This window comes from Pseudomyrmex gracilis, unplaced genomic scaffold (genome assembly GCF_002006095.1).
Source record: "Pseudomyrmex gracilis isolate BER0280 unplaced genomic scaffold, ASM200609v1 scaffold_35, whole genome shotgun sequence".
NCBI classification, from domain to species: domain Eukaryota; kingdom Metazoa; phylum Arthropoda; class Insecta; order Hymenoptera; family Formicidae; genus Pseudomyrmex; species Pseudomyrmex gracilis.
The window spans coordinates 1-24,728 of record NW_018020619.1 but is presented as its reverse complement, the minus strand read 5'-3'; the positions used below and the strand labels follow the sequence as shown (position 1 = coordinate 24,728).

Genomic DNA, 24,728 nt, shown 5'->3' with positions numbered 1-24,728 from the left:
ATATAAGCGTTTCTTTAACGAGAGACTCGATGTAACGTCGAACCATAAACCGTTTTACTGCATCTCGCAAGTAAAATTCGCGTTTAAACTACACAACGCGATGTGTATACTTATCGTCGTAAACAAAAATGCGAAAGTGTTTTTTACACCTTTCTTCCATTGGTTCATAAGCTATTCAGTCTGTTGCACACGGTACACGTAGGCCTCGCAAATTTATTAACGAATTAAAAAAGTAAATAAAATATTTAAATTTTATAAATCATTTTGTTTGTTTTTTTTCCATCCATGTTATGGAAATTAATAAAATTATACGCACTACGTATAATTTTTCAAGTTTCATTATTTCGATATCGCTTACAGATTTTGATTTTGCAATGGAAGCAGTGGCAGCGATCGATCTGAGATAATACTCTTTTTTTTATATTATGTATAACAAAATATAATTGCGCGATGGAAAACGCCTCGGCAGTGTGTGCACGTGGAGACGCACAGACCTGGATGAAAAGTGGAACACGAGAGAATTACGCCGTGACGAAGCGACAAAGCAGGTATAAGTGATCGATCAGTCCTTAGGTGTGCGGCACCATCTTTGCGACTGACCCCCCTTCCGGAGGAGGCGCGTTATATATTGTGCGGTTCGTGCTACATAATAACGTAGTCGTTGGGGATGCATCGCATAAAGGCGCCGCCGCGTCTACATACGCGCTAGAGACCGATTATGACCGGGTGCATGCCCGACAAAACACACATTCTCCTCGGCGTGTATATAAAAAGAGTTCATCTACTCGACAACGCTACAACAGCTGACGATATATCACGCGAGCGCAATGCATCTCTCCACATCGGAACACACTTATATGTATCGAACACTTTTAGCAAATTGAGTCTTTTTCGTAGAGTCTTTCCCCGTGTTATTGTATTATTTTCTCGCGACAGAGTTAATTAAAGAATTTACGAAAAAAATGGTATGCGACGCCGTAAGCTGCGTGCAATTTTTAAACGAAAATTTTTTAAACACAACGTGACGCGGATTATGTTTCGTGCTTTGTCTCTGTTTATTTTTTTTGTTTCGAGTTGTTTTGGTGATAAAAGTTTTTTTTTTATTTTATCTGGAGGTGGAGCGAGTACAAAAAATAAGAAAATTAAATAACGAAAATTCTGCTCAAGCTGGTAAATAATTTTCAGCGTGAATAAATCTGTGCGTCGCACCGCCGCGAGAAAACACACATCTAGGCTCGCTCTAAAATAATTCAGCGACACACACCGTGTTTTATCGATTAATTTGCAACTCAGTCGGAGTGTAAGAGCTGTCTTTGTAAACTGACCCGATGACCTGCAGTACATTATGTGGCCGCGCGTTTAACGTAGATGCAACACATAAACTATGTGACGGACGTTGCACGATGCGTTTATAAACTTTCTCACGCATGCACGCACATTGCGCTCTTATATATCGCCGTTCCCGCGGGTAGATTGCATACAAAATAATGAAAAACGATGCAGCGATGATAACGTTGCTACGTGACTACTTCTTCACACTTAACTAATTAACGTACGCGCCACGGCGTCGCTTTTATTGAAAAATAAATAGAATTGTGATACGCGCTATCTTGCTACACCGCGGAGTTGAAAGTATCTCGCAGATAATATATCGTGCGAGCTTTATAGCATTTTTTTGTTTTTCTGATAAATCAAACTTGCGCAAACGAGAGCAAAATATTATTCGACTTGAAAATGAAATTTAACGACGATATCTTTCATTTTTTCCCACAATAATCGCATTATTTTAAAACACACATCGCGGTAAGTTAAAGGGTTACGTTTTAAACACATCACTTTGCACTCTGATTAATCGATTAGCTTCATGGCGCATCGCGATCATATATTACTGTTTCGAGAGAGCCGACTCCGCAGTTTAGTATTATATTATGCGGTTACAGCCGTGCAAGGGCAACTATGTGAAACACGCTCGCATAATCGATACGTGCGATTTGGCATATTAGCAGCGTAAGCGTATACGGAATTTCCGCGAACAATAGCCAGTGTTGACAATATGCTTTATTAAAAGTTACACAAAAAATACATAAAGCTATCGCTACAATTTTTAACATCCGCAAACATCATTTGATAAAGTGTTACCGAGTCGTAATTATCGCGATTGCGCAATAAACTTTATATATCTTTCTCATTGAGTATTAAAATATAAACTTGTGTCAACTGTATGGTGCTGTATTGCAATCACAATATTTCATCATAAGAAATAAACAAAATCTCAAACAATCGGGAAAATATTTTAAAATCTTCTCTGTATAAAAATACAGTTATACGTATATATCTCATTAACTTATTTTGCTGTGACTGTATTTTTACTCAAAGAATGTTTCATATATTGCATACTCCGCTTTTGCGAGTATGTTTGTTTATTTATGATAATATTTTAATTTTAATTAAACCGTAGACAAAAACCATGAGATATATAATAGATACACAAGTAATTACTCCGACTCTCTGTGTCTTTTTCTTTTTTCCAAAATGTTTGCTTAAAATTATGTCATACGTAAAAAAACCTTTTTTGCATAAAATTTTGAAAAGCAATAATTATATTAAATATTTTATACGCTTGTATATTTTCATGACGTTACCTTAAGTAAAAGAATATATCGAGGTAAGTAAAGTATTTTAATCTGGTCATGCAGTAAATTCCAATACATGCAAGAATCAATTTTGCATAAGATTATTGAAACGCTTAATCACTTTGTTTGTTATTTGTTCAATGAGTTAAATATAAATATTGTTTTTTATTTATTTTCCTCGTTTCTGATTGTTGCATGTAAACATGTAAACTATTAAATTATTAATATATCTTAAAATATAATGTTATATGATATATAGTTTTCACAGATGTCTTTTAAAACGTAAACATAAAGCAGCCAAGTTTTGTTTCAAAAATACGTCTTTATTTTTAAAAATAATATTCTTTTGTCTTTTTTTTAAGAATAGACTTTAATATACGATATGAAAACAAATAAACATCATTTTCTATATAGAAAAATACGGTTTTACATTACCTGTTGTACATAAGGACATCAGGTTTCCACAGTCGATGCGGCGGTATTCTAAGATCTCTTACGCCTCCGTAATCCGACGCATTCCATCTCATGTTCACATCGTTCCATTCCTATAATTAAAAAAACAAAATAAAAATATTTAAATAATATATTTTGCAAAAATTACAATTAATAAATGTTATAAACTTTATCTCAAATATATTAAAAGTTAGAAATAACTCCGAATCGAATGAATTTTGGTTGAAAAATCTTGAAAACTACCATTTTACGCAATTATCATCGACATTAGCGTACGTCTCTTCAGATTTTTTTTACGTTCAAATCATTCTCGCTATTTTCACTCCAAGATGATGTTATCGCTATCGATCGCTTTTGAACACAAAATACTTAGCAACTTTTATTTTTTTGCACAAATATTTTAAATTACGTTGCGCGTAAGCACACTACAGACTATCAAATTAATTTTCGTTCAAAAAACTTTGCAAATCGAATCCTGTCCTTTTGCTATTGCACCACTACTTATGTACACACAAGACGCTTCCCCCAAAACGCTATTACAAACATCCCACTTTGTGCGCAAATGAATTATTTTTCTTATTTACGTATTACTTTATTTGATTTTCAAACTATCCCTACGTAATTTTGACGTAGCTTTTGACAAGAGTCTAGTAGCTTTTATAGTTCGTCAAGAAAAGAATACATTATGAAAGTTAATGTTAAAAGCTTCCAATAAAAGTTAATCTTCACTCTTATGGGTGGTCCAATATTCATCATTTTTCAATGCAAAGTTTAGCTAATATTTTAGCAACTTAATTATGCAGATGATCACTTTAGTATATAGCGGAAAACGCATTTGAATCGGTCACTGGGTATGATGTCGTGTTACGTATTTGTTAATATTCTTCCCAAAGTTTTCTCCGCAAAAAAACACATTTTCCGAACAACCTCCCTTACAAGTTTACGCGGTTCCTCCAAAACGATTTAGGAACTTGGTAGTATACGTGGTTCGGGGGATTCCTCACTCTTCGAATCTCTGTAATTCTTTCTCTCTTCCTTCGACGAAGCGGAAATGAAAGAGACAGAATCGATCTGGCCGTAACAGGTCGTTGCGCGTGTATTTTTGTGTCCGGATCTATTTTTCGTTTCCGAGAAGAAATTATTTTGATCGCGTGACGGATCATGTCAAAGTTCTTTTCAAGAAAAAAGAAACACGTGACGCCCAATAGCATTTCCAAATAATACTATTTACATAGCAAGCGCGTATCAGACTCAAATGGTTTTTTCGCCTTGTATATTCGCCTCAATTAGTTAGGGTAAGTCCCAGATGCGCACAAAATCAATCGGACACAGTTCCAATCGAACACAGTATTAATCGGACACAAGTTGAAACTTTTTGTTTGTGTTGTAAGCGTGTAGGCAGTGTAGGCTTCGCCTTTCTGCAGGAGAGGAGCGTAGCCTCTCCTCTGCACCTCTCCTTCGCTTTGCGTAAAAAGTTGAAACCTATGTAGAACCTTGCTTCAGGTTTATCCACGTTGCTTGTCAATGTACGCTATTACTATGTACGCTGCGAGCGTACGTTGACAAGCAACGTAGCTACAACTGAAGCAAGGTTCCACATAGGTTTCTATGCAAAGCGAGAAGGAAAAGGTGCAGAGGAAGGACGCAGCCCTCTTCCTGCCTACACGCTTACAACACAAAAAGAACATAAAAAAAAAAAAAAAAAAAAAAAAATAGTCTTGTTTTAATACAATACTATGTCCGATTGAGACTGTCGTGTGTCCGTTGCTTGATGTGTCCGATTCGGGCTGTGTCCGATTGAAACTGTCGTGTATCAGTTTCAACTCGTGTCCGATTGAGTCTGTGTCCAATTGACATATCCTGCTGTCCAATTTATTTTGTGCACATTTGGGACTTACTCGATTAGTCACTGACCCCGATTGATTAACTGCTGATGGAGCGCGCCGTCGTGAGATAATTAATAACAGTATGCGCGACTCGGCGTCGCGCAAACAGCGGCTTTGCTGCGGAATTGCCGCGCATATTATTGTTATATAATCAACTTCAGATGCGGGAAGTTGACGTTGCTGATTGCTGCAGCTTGATTTTTTTTTAATTATAAAAATACTCTTTCTTTGATAGCTCTGAAGAAAATTAAACAAAACTAAACGTAGAAGAAGGAAAACATTTTGTCGACCGCAGAGCTCGAGCCCTTCTCGGTTTTCCTGCGAGCCATGAACGATTCGACTTGACGACGGCTCGTATTTTTCTACGCGATATCTTTCCTTATCGTTCTATGAAAAGCATGCAATGATCCGTCCGTCTTTCTACGGACAAGACAAATACCGGCAATCTCATTTCGCACTTTGCGAACGTTTCTCAAGAATGCGGCTCGCGACGAGAGCCGGTAAGTCTTGGATGCAAAAGTAACCGGATACAGAATAAAAGTCACGGGGTCGGAACCGAGTGGAATTCCGTTCTCGAAGCTGTGATTTCGCGAGTTACGGAAATTCCAAGCGAGGCGGCTTTCGAGATGAACGCCATTTACAAACCGCGTCTTTTGAGACGCGACCTATTTTTCGAGAAGCAGTATTTTTTACGAAAAAAAAGAACATTTCGATTTATCTGTCTTAAGAAAAAGTACTCTTGAAATTGTTACTATGTAATTCGCGCGTTACTATGTAATTTCAATTCCAATTCTTTTCGGTCCGCAATGCGCGTACAAAAATTCTCCTTTGGAACAAAATATAATTTCTTACTGTATTATTAATTTCCAATTAATCTTAATTACTCTGTAAGAGAAGCGACTGTTTGCTACTGATTCGTCGAGTTGTTAAATCGCGTGTTTGAAACCTAGAAGTAGCTCTGATAAAAGACGAGCGTAAAACGACTAGGTGACGGTAACGACGGAAAGCTATAAAACCTAACGGTGTCGCAAACATCACGGTGTTTTTCATTTTATGAGCACGATGTTACATGAACTGTAAGAATACAAAAAAGGTAGATAAAAAAAAATACATAGAATTATAGTAAGATAAAACGGAAATAATATATAAAATAAATCAAATAGAAAGGAACGAAAAAAGGCTCTGATAAAATCTCATAAAAGTAAGGACAAAGGGCCAATAAGAGCCTGAACACGGATGTTAGTGTGTGAAAATTAGGAGTTTATTTTAAATATTAAAATCGTTACGTTTCGATCCCAGGTGTGGATCATCTTCAGACAATACCTGGTGTAAAACCACCAGCAATAAAATACAATACTCTTATCGACCGGTTTAAGAGACTTTAATTCTGAGCGATCGGTTTTAATATTGTTAACAGATGTCTCTGTCTGTGTGTACTGAGTTTGGTTTGAAATTATTTACCGTTTTGTGAGCATTTGACTTTCAGCATAGAAGAGTAACAGTCGTATTAATTTTATCAATTTACTAATTTTGGACTGCGTTCGACATGTGAAAGTCTTTTGACATCTAACGTATTAACAACTTCGTAAGTTTTTGTAGTTCGTTGTTTTTTGTAATCTTAAATTTTTCTTTTTTTATACATTTGTATTTTATTGCTGGTGGTTTTGTACAGGCATTGTTTGAAGATGATTTAAATCTGGGATCGAAACGTAACGATTTTAATATTTAAAATAAACTCTTAATTTTCGCACACTAACATCCGTGTTCAGGCTCTTATTGGCCCTTTGTCCTTACTTTTATATAAAATAAACACATAAAAGTACACGAAGTGTGTACGTTTGTCTGCGCAATAATTTATACGTCTACATAAACGAAAAGTGGAAACTTCCGTGTAGCTTAGTGATTTGCATGTTTAATATGTGTGCATATTATATAATTTCTGCTACTGCGATATTCATAAGTCTTAAGTTTCCTCTCTATATATTCGTCATGGCATTATCAATTCTTATACGATGCAACTAAAGAAACTCGCGACTGTATATTATATTTTCTCGCTAGAACATTTTGTCACCGAGAAAATAAAACCTTTATTTTTTCGTTTGCGAATTTTCGTATATTGACATGACCTTCGTCTTTGCAAGGCAACGCAAACGTATAGAAACGTTTTACGAGTTTGAAGGAAATATCTTTTATGATCCACATCCATTACCAGCCCAGTTGCGCGGGACAGCTATACTCAGTCTTAGAAGAAGCGTTCCGAACGGGTGGCGCAGTAAAAATTGAGCATGAAATAGCACACAATCATTCGTTCTGTAACAACAATTACTTATCCGGGCGATATAACACAGCGTCGAGGTATTATCTCGCGCGAGACACTCAGCCAGTGGTGGATCAAGACAAACGAGGAAGCTTAATCGAATCGCAAGCCAATTGCGAATTCTTTTCTTCAGGAATCCGCGCTTTTTTGGCACGACACGAAGACCAAGGGTGACAAGGACAAAGGTGTTCTTCCGAAGATTTAATCGCGCATCTATGTTTTAAACTCACGAATCGGGAATTTTAGTAATTTCGATTACCATCGTGGCTCGGATTCGCGGAATCCCGATTGCTGTTTTATTGTATAAGACCAGAAGAGAGTGAGCAGTACGTACTTGTCACAAAAGAGCCAATTTTGATACCCACCTTGATGCGCAATTTCTGAGTGGGTCTAGGAGATCCACGTCTGACTACGAAGGGTTAACTTTATAAATAAAAAAGACAATCACTGTTAATTGCATGTTAAAAAGTATAAATTATCATGTAAAGAAATAATCTCTCACTTTCATCAAAAGTGTTTTGAAAAATATCAATTGTTTAAAAAGTTATAGCAGTTTTTTGAACGCAATGTAACGCAATTGAGCGAAAATTTCGCGAATTCCCTTCGAATATCCGCGTCAAATTCTGCTTAAAAAAAAAATGCCCCGGCCAAAGTGTTTTAACATGAGTTTGCGAAAAAGAAGCGGAAAAAGTAGAAAAAATAAGAAAATATACAATATTTTGTGCAACATATATCGATAACACGTTAAAGTCTCTAGCAGATTATTTGTGGAGCAAGATGATAATACCTACTATAGACCGCGATCGTTCCGGTTTGTATTCGCAAGATGCTAATGGAATTAATGACCGCATTGCTATGCGGTTGAGTTCTCGATTGGAAACCTCTTAAAGTGTCTACGTGTATTGCAAACTAAGTTACGACAATATGTTTTGACTCTATTAGCATGCGCTTATACTGCAAAAACCGGATATAAAATGTTAGTAATATACATAAATTGCAGACTAAAATGTAATTTTAAATAAAATATAATTTTCTTACGAAAATCGATAGTATAAACGTCAGTTACTCTCATTTTATTGTTGTAGTAATGTAGGCAAACTAGTTTTTTTTCGTATTATTTTGAGATTAAGTTTAGACCAAAGAATTTATCAGCAAGGTTAACGTCTGAATTCTGTTCAGATAATAAGTTTTATAAAGCGTGCTATTATTGCCAAAATTAAAGTGCCCACGCTAGCACAAAATAATCGTCAAGGTAGGAGAGAAAAGAGAGAGAGAGAGAGAGAGAGAGAGAAGAGAGGATAACTAGACGAAATTCGGTTCATTAAGCGAAACATCTCCAAAATATCGCGCTTTGTAATGTTCTTAGGAGAGGAAGACGGATCGTCAGCTTAGCAACTAATAGTAAGTTTTCAGTCTTCTCTCGCAAGGGACGCAATTACAGCGTCTTTCGAAGCTTCTACAAAAGGCGAATGATGAAGGATGATAGAAGACATCGTTACTTTACAAAACAGCGTTGTCGGGATGCGTAAACGTTGCACTTGTGTGACACGAGTTTGCATCGTAGCACGAGTTTGCATCGTAGCACTTTTATCAAGAGGAATGCGACGAGCTTTTGTTGCGCTGCAACTGACAGCGTATTCTAGATCGGTAGCGTATAAAGAATATAGTACAAGATATTTTCCAAAACGATGTATATACTCTCTCTCCCTCTCTCTCCCTCTTCTCCGCCAACGGAAGCTCGAGAAGAGAAGCTCCTTAAAGAAATGTGGTGCCAGCTTATTCTTTGTAAAGGTTTCATTTCAGATCTCTTTGTAGCTTAACTTGTTTGTCTTGCATCCGACCGTGTACTTATGTACATCTGACAGACATTGTAAGCCATTGCAAATGGAGACCACATATTTAAAATTCTTTTCTATATACTCTTGTACTAAATTTAAATTATTTAATGGTAAATATACAGAATAGGGGAGCCCCCTCCGATCGGCTACTCGTTCACATATATTGTAAATATGACCTTCCTGAGTACGTTTCTAAAAGTTTCAGCCGTCGCTCATTGTTTATAAAAAAGTTATGATCAAAAAAAGTTTCATAAATAAATCTTTTTTCCCGACAACATGTACATTTTTGTGTTGAAAGCATGTAGGCAGGGGGGGGGGCTGCGCCCACCCGCAGGTGGAGAAGCTTCGTCCCTCCCCCTTGCTCCCCCCTCGAAAAAAAATAGAAAACGACTTCTGATTAAGTGTCGTTAAAAATCACGTACATACTATCGACATGAAGCTGTAATCAGAAGTCGTTTTCTATTTTTTTTCGAGGGGGGAGCAGAAAGGAGGGGCGAAACCCCTCCACCTGCGGGGGGGCGCAGCCCCCCTGCCTACATGCTTACAACGAAGAAATGAAAACAAATCGTATAGCGATTCAATCCATAAATATGTTTGTGTGTAACACATATATTTTTACATAAATACATCTCACATTTAATGTAGTGGATACATTGCACTCATTATGCATATGTACTTAAGCATAAATCGCATGTCTTCGCATGTTCTCGCTTCCCTCGTCTGTAAGTTATAAACGCAAGTAGATTTTGCGCAGACACGAATGACCCTGGTTTGCAGAGTAAGTGTTAAATTGGATTAACTCCTACAAATCGGAGATCATCCCTTAGTATGTTATCTTATTAATAACTAGATCTGGTCATAAAAGAGGCTGAAAATGACAAAAAAGAAGAAAAAACTATTCTTTTTTGTGTTGTCATATTTCGCCATTAGGCGGTTGCCGTAGCCGACGACAATTTACCACGATTACAATTTCAGCGCGAGTCAACCTTCGTGGAGAAATAAGCGACTCTTTTATGCAATGCTTTGCCTACCCATCGAGCCTCCGCTTCGGACGTTGGATTTAATTTAACGAGACGTTGAAATTCAAGCCACGCTTGACAAACGAAGCACTAAGTTCGCTTTCTTCCTTGAGCATATAACCTTGTGTTGTGCTGGAGTTCGTTCTCCATTATCTCTCTAATGTTATCTCAATTTTATCTTTACCGACGGAAGAAGGAAAAATAGAATTTATTTCACATTACAAGAGAACTGAAAACGCGATCAGAATACTTGCTTGGATAAGGTTACGTTTAGAAATACGTCCACAAATAGCATAATAAAAGAGAGTAAAAGAGTATTCCTAGAGACGTGTAGCAATTGTTGTGCGCGAAATGTAGCAGCGGATGTAAAAAATTGCCTCAATTTATGAATAAGTTTTACCATCACTTTGTAAAAATTATTAATACTTTATTAATTTCTACAATTGCTATACTTTAACAACTAAATCTTATTCTGCTTTACATTCTGTGGATTACTTCCAATTCATCTCTGAACTTTCGACAACTCCTCTTGCGATCGATCACAAACGATCTTGCATGACGGTCAATTGCGCCGAATCAAATATATAAAACCAGTTCACTGCTGATGACACATGCTACGCTGCATCTATTTTTTGTTACAGATATCGGTTCGTCTTTTTGGACTCAAATATTTCAGTTTTAACGAAATGCATCTACTTTTAATGCTAACTAACAATGATTCCCATCTTGAACAATATCGGTAATTTCATTTTAAACGATAATTGATATAGATCTCCACATTGTTCAATATCTTACTTTAAGAAAATGCTAAAGCGACAGTCAAACTCCGATTTGACAGCCGCTCAGCTACTACACTGTCCAGCAGGAGCGCCTTCTAGTCGGACCGAGACAAGAATAGCGTAGGCGACTGAATGGCTGTCAAATCGGAGTTTTACTGTCGCTTCAGCATCTTCTTAATTTTGTTTAACACTTCCTTTTTTTTTCATCACTCAATTTCTCAATTCATCTCACAATAAATATAAAGAAATATAAAATTGCTATATACAGAGTGTCTGACAACAAATAACAAAATCAAAGCGTGGAAGTAGATTGAGTCAATTTAAACAGAAAATTTATTTATCATTTTGCAAAATTTGTAATAGTTATTGGGATATTAATTAATGAATGTAAGTCAATGAGCGTATGGGAAGCGATGGTTCGGACTCTATAGGCGTGCACGATTATCAGTTGTAAAAAAAGTGGCTTATTTTATACAATCTCTTAACAGCAAGAGGCGGAGCAAACGAGTGAGCGGCGTGTGACACAGCTTCTTGCGATCACTTAATTTTTTTAGTTATACCGTTGTGAAAATTAGCTAATTTCAAGAAATTGTGTCACACGCCAATCGTTAGTTCGCTTCGTCTCTCATTGCTAGGACATTGTATTTTTTTTACAAAACATGTTTTCAAGTAGTTTTTAATGGCATTATAATAAAGTGTCGTGTAATTCATTTATCACGCCGTTATTAAACTCAATAAATAATGTGATAATGACAGTATCTCATGTAATAATGTTAATAAAACGCTTGCTTACCGAAGCCACAAAGTTTCATTAGACATTTAATTAATTACGCGAAGAGATTGTTAGCCAACCATTATTTACATCTAAACAGCGCGCATCCGATCGCGTTTATCTCCCTTTAAGACTGCTTTTAATTGTTGGCTCCGCCATCGTGGCGCGACTATTCTTGTAATTCGGCGCAGCTAAAAGTCGCGGGTAATTAAGAGGCATCGAGGCTCTATTTTAATTTTAATATTCGGAACGCCGCGCAAGTTGCGTTCTTTCACTGCTGCTTAATTAAACCCGCATGGTGGTGTGAGAAAAACGCTTTATTGTTGTTGAGAGTGTGAAAAACAGAAAGCTCAACGCTGTGCGCAGCAGAGAAGAGATATGACGAGATAAAAATTATGCAGTCTCTTCTCTCCCTCTCTCTCTCTCTTTCTTTCTCTCTTTCTTTTTTGCTCAGAAAAAGATTTTGTTTTTTATATTTAAGGTACAACTCTCTTCCAGCATTCTATTCCACAAATATTAATCCTAACGTAACGTAGTCACGTTGCGCGAGTTCCTTCACTTCTCTGCTGAACGCTTTCAGAGTTAATCCTTTTCATCACTGCTTTTTCTCTAAAATTCGCAACGTCGCTGGATTTGTCGCATTTGCGACGAGTGGTGCGCGTTTTGCGACTGCGGTAGATTAGACCGACAAACAGAAAAGTATATTTACGAAGGTAACGTGGCACAGGGCTCGTGCGCGAAAGGCTGCTGCTAGGTATATAGCGCGCGCGCGACGGCACCTTAATCGTGTTCGCGGCGCACGTATCGTATATTTACCCACGACGAGGTAAATACGCTACTTCGCCTTAGCGCATAACGTGTACAGAGATGCACCGGGCGTACGGGGCGCGCCCATTAATCGCGATCTGCGCGAATAGAACTGGGTCGGTTAAAGTTTCGCATTATCCGCAGGATTTTCGACCGGGTCCGCCCGTCTCACAATGGCGCGTTTTGCGACATTCGTCCCTCAACCTTTTCACATCAATTGAACGTGAAATGTGATTAATCCGTATCAAGACAGATCCGCACAATAGCGATCTTCTTTTACTGTCGGTGAAAACGTACCATTTCTTAATAAAATATGTAGTACATATCCATATACATATATAGAAGTTTATTAATTTGTTTATATTTATGAGAGATTATAAAATTATTTTGTCAAAAATACTGCACCTTATATGTTACAAGAAATTTGTTTTAATATATTTAGATTTTTAAATAATGAAAGAAAAAGTTAATGCATTGAATATGAAGGAAAATAACATGAAAAAACCAAGTTTTGAAAGAGCAATTTTCATTTTTTTTTATTCGGCAGTTTCTGAACGAATCTCACGGAAGTTTGAGTTTTTATACAGTAACATTAGATGTGTGTTACCTACAAACATTTGACAGATTATTAAAAATAAATGGCGCCGGTGCACCGTAGTACAGATTTTGTCATTGAAAAGTAAGTTTAAATTTTATTTAAGTATAAATTTTATTGTTTTTTAACATTTTCATGTAAAGAAATAACACAAAAATTATTATATCATGATTTTATGTATGTATTTAGTCTCTTAATTATGTAAATATTTATTAATCAAAGCGTTTATATTTTGTAGTGTACAGTAGAACCTCGGTAACTCGAATCGCAAAAGGGAAAGGATAAAACCTACGAATTATAGAGGTTTCGTCTTATCGAAGTTTTCGAGAAACAGAGGTCAAGCAAACGAAAATTCGACTTATAGAGACTCTGTATAAAGGTTTATGTCCTTCGACTGATAGAGGCTCAAAACTTCGATTTACAAGAATAATGTAGATATATTTATTATATTTTATTACAAAAATAATTATTACTGTGTATATAAAAAAAAAATTAGAATCAAGAAAACAGTAAAGTGAAGTAGCATTACTATGTATTCAAAAAAAGCAATTTCCTTCTTTGTTTTCGATTCATTTTTATTTTATTTTGTCTTATAGAGATTTTCAAGTTAAAGAGGTTCGAGATAGCGAGATTCTACTGTATTTTGAGATTTCTAAGAAGAAATGATATGAAAGAGCCGACTCCTTATAACAAGAACTTTGAATGTTAATAAAAAAAAATTAATAAACAAATTGTTAATAGACATTAGTAACCAATTGTTAACAAAAATGTAAAACTAATTTCGTTAAACAATCTCTTCAAAATTAACAAACCCAACATCAACGTAAATTCTATATTTTTTTTTACTTTACTAAGTAACTTTTATTTTCTTAATCAGACTTTTAAAGGAACTTTTAAAATTACAACTGAGAAGAAAACTCAATTTTTAAAAGCAATGTTGACAAAAATAATTTAGATGGTTCTTTCAATGCTCACCACGATATGAAAGAGCCAAATTTTACATTTTTTTTAGTAGACATATGTCTATTAATCTTGTTGTTTTTTGTTTTTTTGTTTATTACATTACATAAATGAATAAATAAACAACAAATTAGAACAATAAGCGTTATGTTTAATTGTTTTTTTTAAATAGTTTGTTTGGTCTTTTCTTAAAACTGGCTCTTTCATGTCATTCTTCTTTTAGTGGGTGTAATTATATTTTTAATTATATTCTGCACAATGTTATAATGCAAATAGCCTTTTTGATCCTAGCATAGGATCTTCTTCAGTGGACTTGCTGAATAAAACTTCAAAAAATTACCAACATGAATCAAAAAGTTAATAACAAATTAATCAATATAAGTTGTTATCTTTTTTATTACAATGAAAATCAACAATCAGAACGTCATCGGTTGCGAGCGTCAAGTGCAATATACGAAAGTTGAAACTGAGTCGAAAAACAATAAAATAAATTAAAGCGGTATACATAAAGAAATTAATCAAATGTGAGTCAATTTGTTAATATATTTTGAATTTTTATTTACATATTTTTCTTTGTAAACACAAATAACGAAAGACTTTATGTTGAAATCGCTTCACATCCATCGTTATCGCATATGTATCTTATTTGTTAGGTTCGGAAATTAACCGCGCACTATGTAAGTTACATTATCTAAATTTAAATGTAATACAAAGTTAATAAAGTTAATAAAATGAAGTTACGAGATTGCTCCATCGTTCTTGCCGAAGTCCATCAAAGTAGGTATCTACGCGCAACTCGTGCCATCAGAGAAAACGCGAGCAGAGAAGAAACTTTATTAGATTCTTTTTACATCGCGTGCTCTCGCAAAAAACCTTGATCCCGCGCAAACAACGAGACGGTTATTCAGAGCAATCAGGATGAACGATTCCCGCTCCGTGAGTACACGGAGAAAAAGAGGCTTATCACTATACGACACACACGCGTAAGCGCAAACGACACAAACAAGAGACAGAGAAAGAGAAAAGAGAAAAGTAAATGAAGACTTATAAAAGCGCTGAGTAACTCGGGACCAATATAAAGCACGCTGAAGTGAAATCGAGCTTGGCACGTGAAGATCGAGCGCTTCGCACTTTCTGAATTTACAGCTTGTCAGAGAGCTAGACCTTGACGAATGATCGCGGAATTCACTAGAATCGAATAGTTTCTGTCCTATTTGATCCCGGCCTTGGAAATCAAACAAAATCCGAGAAAGAGAAGAAAAGTCATCTGAATTCCTTCTTTTTTGTACTTTTTCAAAAAAAAAAAGCTGAACGCTCCCCTTCCTCGCGCTTTTTTTCACTCGTTCTGAACTAGTTTCAATTTTTTTTATTTTACGCTTTGAAACACACTCGGTACGTACATCACCGCTGATTTCGGCAAGCAAAAAGATAATCGGAGATCCTCGATGAAACTTCTCGACGCTCGTCACGCAGCATGACAATGTACGTTTGTACAACCGAAGCCAGCAAGAGATTTTATACCTACAGCTTATAAGCATATCGGCATCCTTTGATCAGAAAGAAGTCCAGCAGCTAGTGGCGTAACTCAATTTTCTAGAGTCAGTTAATGCACTCTCGATTAACTCAGCGATCTGGATCTATTGGAAAACAGGTACCCTCGTGTAAGGAGACCGTTCTTGCCTCGGCGGACATGCGAGCTGGATCTGTGATAGTAAACTAGTATGTAACTGTGACCAACGACGATAACAGCGTAATCAACGTTTCTGTTCTCCGATATCGCGTGATGCAAGTGCAAATTTCGGACGCGTATGCGCCGACGTGAGCAAACTTCAAACTCGTGTCCCGTTAACATTAAACGAATTATTTTGCCGGTCACTTGTTTAAATAGACATGTTCCATTTTAACAGGCTGTATGTAACATAGAGAGAGAAAGAGAGAGAAAGACAGAAAATAATTTCTTTGACATATTTTCGCTTCGTGAGTTTATATTTGCATTACTAAAATATGTTCTTCGATTTTGAGGCAATATTTATTTTGCAAATTGGAATCAAGACAAATTTTGTCAGAGCTGCAAGGAAATTGTATCGGAATGTCGCGTTTCAATTTGTTAACTGAAAAATTGGCGAACAAGATTAGCAAACAAAGAAGCTTCTGCTTACTCTTATTGAGAAGAATTCAACGGCTTGGCTGCAGAAAGTTTTCTATTGCAGAACTTCTGACTTGCTGACAAAAACGTGCTTCCCGAGCTAATTAACTTTCGTATTTATATTAATTAACACTCGTATCTGTTTCTTCATTTCGTTACGCGCAACGTAAAAAGAAGAACCACGAGACTCAGGAACGGAAAACCAACTCTATTTCTTTCGCCGTTTTTTAATTAACCGCTTTTGATGCACATAACGTAGTATTGCTGCGAGACTCTATTCTTTCGTAATGAAATAATGAGAGGTAAATACTTTATGGATACATAATCCGTCGTAATTAATCCTCCGAATAAAATTGCTGACTGCAGCATTTGGAATGTCTCACATAAATTGGTTCATGCGCTATTAAAGATATCAGTGTTGTGACAGCACACAGAGTTTCCTAAATTAATGCGCTCTTATGCTACTTCTTTGTAAAATAATTTAGAAAATAGTTAATAATTCACGAATTTTGTGTACACTTAAGTACTTAAATGCTTAGGCAATACTTTTAAATGCGCTCAGAAAATATTTACGAACTATACATCATTGCTGATTTAATTTGTTCAGCCGTGACTACTCGTAGAGTATAAATAATTCATAGTGCGCATTAAATATGCCGTTGCACTGCGAGGTTTTAACGAGGATCCTTCGAAGAAGCTACCCAACTTTTAGAAAATTGGCTAATTCGTCCCCGATCGCGTATACATCTCTCAAAGAAACGTTGTGTTCTTGCAAAGAAATGTTCTCAAGAAACGTTTTAGTCAGAAAATAAAACTCAAACAAGAAAAGGACCGACAATTTTTATTGAAAAAAAAAAAAATTTTTAGCCATTTTTTACGCTACGTACATAAATTATTCTCCGCTGTTTTTCGCTATTATTTAGGGTATACTAATTACAAAATAGATACATAATACATAAACCTACATATTCAATAAAAATACATATCACCAAGAAAGATAAATAAAATATCACTTATTTTTTTATGCAGTTGCTTTCACAGTCACTGATATTATTAAAATTGTTCACCTCGTCCACATCTCGCATGAGCAAGCGCGCATTAAATCTGCAAATCGGCACGGTCAAACGCAATCGACGGCAAACTTATATTGAATTAAATTCATTCAATATATAGATACGCAGCGACTGTGCAATGGTAAAAACAATTCCTCTCTCTCTCTCTCTCTCTCTCTCTCTCTCTCTTTTTGCAGTCTTAGAAAATATAATAAATTGTTGCGAGTTTTCTCTCCATTTATTATTTCCACGTTAAAGTTATATAAGATTTTTTAATCCAAAAATTTATAAAGTCAATTAAAAAATCAATATTAGAAAGTATTCTAATAAAATGATCAGATAAAGTGCACTGAAAAATAAAACTTACTATTTTTTAACATTCCGATCAAAAAATGTTCGCTCTTTTATGTCTTTTTGCTGGGACCTCTCCAGATTGTTACTGGCGAATTGCACACAAAAGATAATTGAAATTGTTCGCAAGAGGTATAGAATAGACCGGAACACTATACACGAGCTTAACCTCGACTTCGGCAAATATTCCGGCGCTCGCCGGTTGTTCTCCGATGTGCTCAAAGCCTGTGCGATAGAAATAAACGAATCGTCGTTTTCAGCCAGTCGGGGTTCAGATTTGCACAGAAATTTGAGAAAATGTATGCGCCTTTATTGTCCAGGCACAAAAATGTCTTCGTTGAGAAAAAGAGAGCGCTCTTGTCAATAGAGAAATGACTGTAATTGCGAAGAAATAACGAGTGAAATTGACGCTCATCCTGTAATTCATATACTTCTATGTTTAAAACGATGAAAAGAAGTAAAAAAAAAACACGAACGTTTTGAGAAAAATTATGGAAATGCGCTCGTGTGTTTAACAAGCTGACAGTAAATATACGAGTAAAAATATAATTGAAAATATATTGTCAATTATTATATTGTTAATTTATTTATTGTAGTATTATTACTGTGTGTGTATTTTAATATGATATATTTATAACGTCAATTTTCATATTCTGAGAGGCAGAGACGAAAGCTTGATGAATTTTACAGCGACCTAATTAATACCTCAATAAAGATGCGAACCTTTCAAATCACGCTTTTTCCTGCCGATATGAAAGAGCGCTAAAAAAAAGAGCAATAAAGCGACGGCGCGTTCCAATATTGTGAGCGCTGCAATTAATTTTGCGGAGATACGACGTGGTATCGATTAAGGCAAGTGATGGAATTAAAAGTAAATCTATATATATATATATATATATATATATATATATATATCACGTGACGGTGTTATTTGCAATTCGCATGAATTACCGATCAAAACTATCTAGTGTGTTACTGATATTTATTTTTTATATGTAACAGAGATCCTTCCCATTGTAAGATTCGTATCGAATCGCATAATGCCGCGTCTTACTAGAGATCGTAAGTTTTTGTGATCGTTCGTTTGTCAGTTGTATTGTCACACAATGCAACGGGAAATCCGTTTCTAATCAGTATGCAAAGGCCACTGAAAAGCGATCCGCGTAATATCACGCGTATCGATTTCTTTCTTTTGCATTGTTTCACTTCCTCCCCCCGTATCGTCGCCCCCAATCTGACAAGGAAGAGAAAGGCTCTTTGATAACAATATTGTACTCTTCCATAAACGAATCCTCGCCTGTGCCAAAAAGGAAAGATAAGACGTATCGAGAGGAGGCGTTGAAAATTAAAGTGGCGTGAAATTGATATCAGATGATCGCTCTATCTCTTGCACGCCTAATTGAGCAATTATATCTAATGGATTAATAGCAGCGTATCAAATTTGAAAGTCCTCGTAATTAACACGCACGTAAAATAGTATTGTAATTTAAAGTCCATGCGCGCGCTTAATTACGTTATCGCAAACTTCATTCTATAAATATCGCGACTGGATTATTTACGATCTTTTCAAATGAAAAGATACTCTCGTTAATGGCTAACTCGAATCTTAATCGAATGCTTATCGTGCGCTTCTTTTTTCTCGTATTTCTTTCTTTCGCTTTTATTTGAAATTCGTCGTTAAAAGTTTCGGATCTCTAAAAAGGTCAGTTGCAAGCTGTCGCCGCCGGTAGTGCTTTTTCACAACATTCTTGCATCAGGAAGTTACAAACAAAAATTGCATTCTCATGCTGCTCGCATCTCGCTTCGTGTTGTGTTTTAACTTAATCTATTCGCGTTTAAAAAATTGTTCTATTTTTTTATCATCGAAGGAACACTCTGTGTTAACGCGCGAAAAAATTTTTTTCGATTTCTGGTGGTGTTTTTCAATTTTCCAATTTTAAATCTATCGTGCATAGCCAACAAATATGGAGAAATTGAGTTTGCTGAAATCTAAGCCAGATAACGTCACAGTCAGATGACGTTTGATAAAAACCTGTTCGAAAAAAATCATATGGTACAATTTTGTTGGTAAATAATTCAGTCAAAGAATGAAATACAAAAATTTTATATATCTATAGATTCTATAATATATGTATATATATATCTAAATTTTTTTTATCTCGAAATTGCATGAGTGTAAATTATTGCTCTCCTGCGTTCATAAATTTCAAGTGAGCATGTCTGTTTCGTCTCTAAGTGTATGTACAAAGTGAAGATATCGTGAGACGCGACTATAGCGCGGAAAATGGAGAATGCAATACTCAAGAGAGAAGAAGAAAAACGAAATAGCTCTCGCTATATACATAGATGGAACGGAAGCTTTGACTCGCTCATAATACTGCTCGGCCCATTAAAGCTTGCCGAGACTCGTGAAACTCGCTATATTGTTCTACCTGCTCGAGTATCCTTTCCTCTGGAGTCGGTCGAGAAGTTACACCGGGTGCAGAAAATTTCTTCATCACAATCGTAGACTTTCTTGCGCGTCCACCTTGAAGAGGCGTTCGCAGTAATGATGAGGAAACACACGGCACAAAAATATTAATGAACCCGTTATAAATGCTGTACAATAAAAGATCGTATATTTTCGGAAACAGTCTTTCGCGGTACATATCGCTTGCCGCGACGACTCAGCCAAAACTCTCTCGATCTACCAGTATTATGTCTCGAGAGTGGCGCGTGTAAAAGATCGTTCCATTTAAATCTTTCAAGATATTTCCGTCAATAACATAAAATTTTCTCCTATCAACTACACGTTTGAAGATTCGCTGGCTCAGGATTTGATTAATGACGCAATCAAATTAAAAATGGTTGACGAACACAATAAAACATTGCTGGCACCTTTCCAGGATCTTGTTTCAAAAACTAACAGTCTTATTACATGTATATTTTATACGAAATGTGTTCACTTTGCCACAAAAGAAAACTCTGGAACATCTTTATTTATTGAAAAAAAACGCCATTGCAACGACGCGTGCAAATTAAAAAAAAATAAAAATAAAAATAAGCAAGGCCTTCACGTGCAGTAATATGTACAACGTACATATAGCGCGAAAGCTTACCTTTTCGAACCGTTCGGAGGAAGATACCCAAATGATCTGAACACGGTATCTCCATTAACCGAAGGTCTATGGAATCCCTAGGCGGCCATTTCGCCAGTTTTCCGCAACTACCACATTCATTGGAAGAAATTAACAGACGCCTTGGGATAATCGCGTCTACAGACTACGAGACACCCGGTACGTGTTGCGTTTCGCGTACGTGTGTGTATTTTCGTGCATGTATTTCGCACGTGATGTTGCTCGGGCAAGTTTGCGGTATCGTTGCGCTACTTCGGATTCCCTGTTCCATCAGCTCGGGCGAAAATTATGTAAATGCGTTTCCTTCTTGCGTCCCGCTGCACATAGAGACGATGAGACCGAAGTAACGAAACTTTATACAGCGCCGTCTCGTCGCTGCACCGGTTTCGAATCGCATTGCATTTCTGCGAGCGAGAGATTTCCGCACGCGCGCTACACTTCTATGTTTACATAAATTTCAGCACTCAATCATTTTCGGCGTTCAGACACAAATAACAAGATAATGTGTATTCTCGACAGAGATCTGTACGGCCTTAGGCGGTACAAGCGCAACGAGTAAACTAACCACCGGTCGAAAATACGCACACCTGTTACATAATGTTCGAACATCACATGGTTTTTAATCATTCTTATTGGTCAGTTAAAATTTATACAACAAGAATAACATCGATTCGCAACATAACAAAAGAAACATTCAGATAAAAACTTAATGCATTTGACTGTTACGCCGACCAGTTCTCCCGCTTTGGACCTAATTTTCTTTACACATTAAGATATGAGCATACCTCATGAGATCTCACACGTTTTTATCAACTCTGACATCTTTTTGTAATTTTCTTTTTTAATTTGTATTTGCACGCTATTTCTGTAATTTTGCGACTGAAGAAGCTTCAAGTTAGAATCGAAACGTTTCGCATTCATTATTGTTATTTTTTTTTTTTTTATTTTCATTTACATTAAGGAACCTTATTGTTCGCCATAGACCTGTTTTAATAATTTATTTATTGTTATATGCAATGCGAGCATTATCGATGAATCTTATTTTTTTTGTATAAAAAAATTAAATCGAATTTCATAATTTTGATATCGCGCCACATAGATATAAAGCATTGTTCGATTTTTTGTTTGCGAAACATCACATGTAAAAATTGACAAGTCTTCAAATGTAAATTCATCGTTCAGTTTGCAAACCAAATGTTAATAAAACACAGATCTATCAAATTGATATGCGCGATTCGCGAAATGGATTTATGTGCAAACGTCGAATACTAAGCGCAATTGTTCACAAAAATATAGGCAGAGATCCGGTATATAAATACAAGTTTTTGATCGCGTCTTGTATTTCGTCAATTTACATGCAGCGGCGGACATATAATAGTGATGTCATGGCCGCGACATATGAAATTGAATATCGCATGTTGTGTGCGTGATTTAATGAACAACCCGCAAGGATTAAGTTAATAATTTCGAACGAACGTAATTATATACAAATGTCGAATGCGTTTGCAGCATTTGCGCTTTTTCGAAAATAATACATATCGCGTGAGCCATTAACATTGAATTAACATCGCAAGTTAAATTTTGATGTTTCGGCGAAGCCGTTATTCAAAACGTGCTTAACAAGAAAATTATTCCGCGAATCCTTATGTTTTTCGAGAAATACGAGAAAAATATTTCTCAAGTCAAAAACATATTTTAAAAATATATCGTCTTCTTAGTATGGTAAAAAGAAACGTGTAGGTATATCGTTCTTATTCGTAGAGAACAGATTTAATTTTTCGGCCCCTTTCTTGTGCATTCGACGCACAAGTGCATCTGATAGCAATGCCACCGGAAAGTGTACATCAATACACGAGAATGTCGAATGTTCCTTGAATATCGATATGATTTATATTTTGCAAACGTATCGACTTTTTAAGTCAAATGCAGCTGCGTGTTACTTCCGTATGCATTGGCCGTCATCGTGTTCACGGAATATGGAAAAGATTAAATAGCGAAGGAAGAAAATTGACGTTTCTATATTCTCCGCATGATAGTGTATTTTTAAAATTGCAAATACATCACACTTATCCGATGTGATATTGACGAAATAACGTTGAGAGAAAGAGTTCGAAACAGATAACATTAAAAGTAAAAAGCCAAAATTATTCTTAGTGCAAAGATATGTAGTAGTTTTCGTCCTACAGAAACTCTGTAGAACGAAAAGATGATCTTGGTTAATTGAACGATGATAATAAAGTCGAGATAAAATTTAATGAAATATTTATCATCGCGCAAATCCCTCGAATATCAACTTGTAGCCGTCGTAAAAGATTAAGAACACAGGAGGCAAAATTAGGGCCAACCGGTATGGCGACGTAACGTAGATCACACGACCTTCGCCGTTTGGATTGTCAGCTGCGTCGAAGGGCGCGGTCTGTGTGTGTCCAATCCGTCAATCAATCGTCGAGAACGATCGGTCATCGATGACGTCGAATTCAGGTCAACGCAAATCTCTCGTGTGAACTCGCGCGGGATTTCATCCAAAGCTGCTTCATAAGCCGCGACAAATGAACACCAACAAGCGCTTCCGAGCGGATCGGACGCCGGCTTTCTGGAAGAAAACACCGTCGCGAACCTAATAAGGGCGCGTCTTTTACTCCCTCGTGCTGCTCTGGGAGTAACCTGTTGCGGCTGTCCTATTAATAGTTCGGGTCCCGATAAAAATCCGATCCGACCTTTCTCGTCACGGATACTTCGCCGCCGCGTCGTCGTCACTTTTCTATCATACATCTTTGAGAACATTGACGATCCGACAATAAAGTTGCAAACGCGAAATATAAACACACATAAATGTGTAACGAGCAACGTTCTCCTCATATAATAGATATCAAATTATGAAAGATTTCTGCGATATATATTGCGGGAGGAAAAAAAATCGCTAACTCGTATACATCGTGATGAATTTACGATAAAACACAGCTATAAACAGAGTGATAAACAGAGTAACGGTAGAACGCAATCATATGTAAATGAAGTAACGTCACGTGCAGTTTATGACGATATTTTTGTTTCCCACCTTTTTGCATCACGACACGGTAAATGCCTGATTTACATGACGCGACCATTCTGCAAGAACGATAAGGCGCGTCGAATATAAAAGCGAGTAATGTGTAACACAATAACTGAATCGTGGCAGGACGCACTCTTGAAAATAACTTGAAATCAATCAAGATTCCGGTTAATTGATCGAACATTAAAGATCTTTTGAAAAATAACTGAGACAAATTCAACAAGTCTTGTTTTGTTCGTATAAGTGGCAGCGATCAATTGGGAAAACGTCGCGGCTCGTTTTATTTGACACAAAAAAAAAACGAGATTCTCAAGAAGAATTAATGACACTCACCAATTTCAGCCAAAGGTTCGTGATGAGCAACTGGTTTTTCTCGTCCTGTAATGATAATTCGATAATGTTAGTTAAAGTTAGTTAAACGAGTAGTCAAACTTATAACGTAATTGTTAATTCCAAAAAGTAATAGTTGATTTCTTTGAAAATAGTTATTGAATAGTTGTCCACCTTTTATGAAACGCATGTTTTTACTATGGCACATTTGATGTCAATAAACAGGCTTTTGTCTACAAATATCCGAAAAATTCTATTCCGATAAATAAAAATATAAATATTACAAAGTTTTTTTATTCGAGATATCTTATAAACAAAAACGGGAGCTACTTGTCACTGGATTAGCAGTAACATAGCTAATATCTTACTCACTAAAAAACTATTCTTTATAATGTAGATTGCGCTATTATCGTTTTGGTCGCGTACAAAATAGCTTTTATTGAAAATATAGCGAGCAGGTTTTTTATATAGTAGTGTAAGGAAAATCAAAGTGTAAAAAGTCTAATTCTTATATACATTGTAATTTATATTTGTGTGTGTATCTATAATTCTTATATTTTGTATGTGTATAATATTCAATTCTATTTGCGTGAATTTTGGATGTAACGGCGATAATCTCACA

At 36.1% G+C, this 24,728-nt stretch overlaps 1 protein-coding gene across 1 annotated transcript in view; it reads right to left on the bottom strand.

Moving 5' to 3' along the window:
- LOC109852778 (neuronal acetylcholine receptor subunit alpha-7-like) overlaps window positions 1-24,184 on the bottom strand; it is a gene marked incomplete at its 5' end in the record, with an annotated part of 49,066 nt that extends 24,882 nt beyond the window's left edge. The window contains 2 exons of the mRNA XM_020424259.1: window positions 3,069-3,178; window positions 24,110-24,184. Of these exons, the coding sequence (XP_020279848.1) occupies window positions 3,069-3,178; window positions 24,110-24,184 (185 nt within the window). The remainder of the gene's footprint in view (window positions 1-3,068; window positions 3,179-24,109) is intronic.
- Window positions 24,185-24,728: the final 544 nt, after the last annotated feature.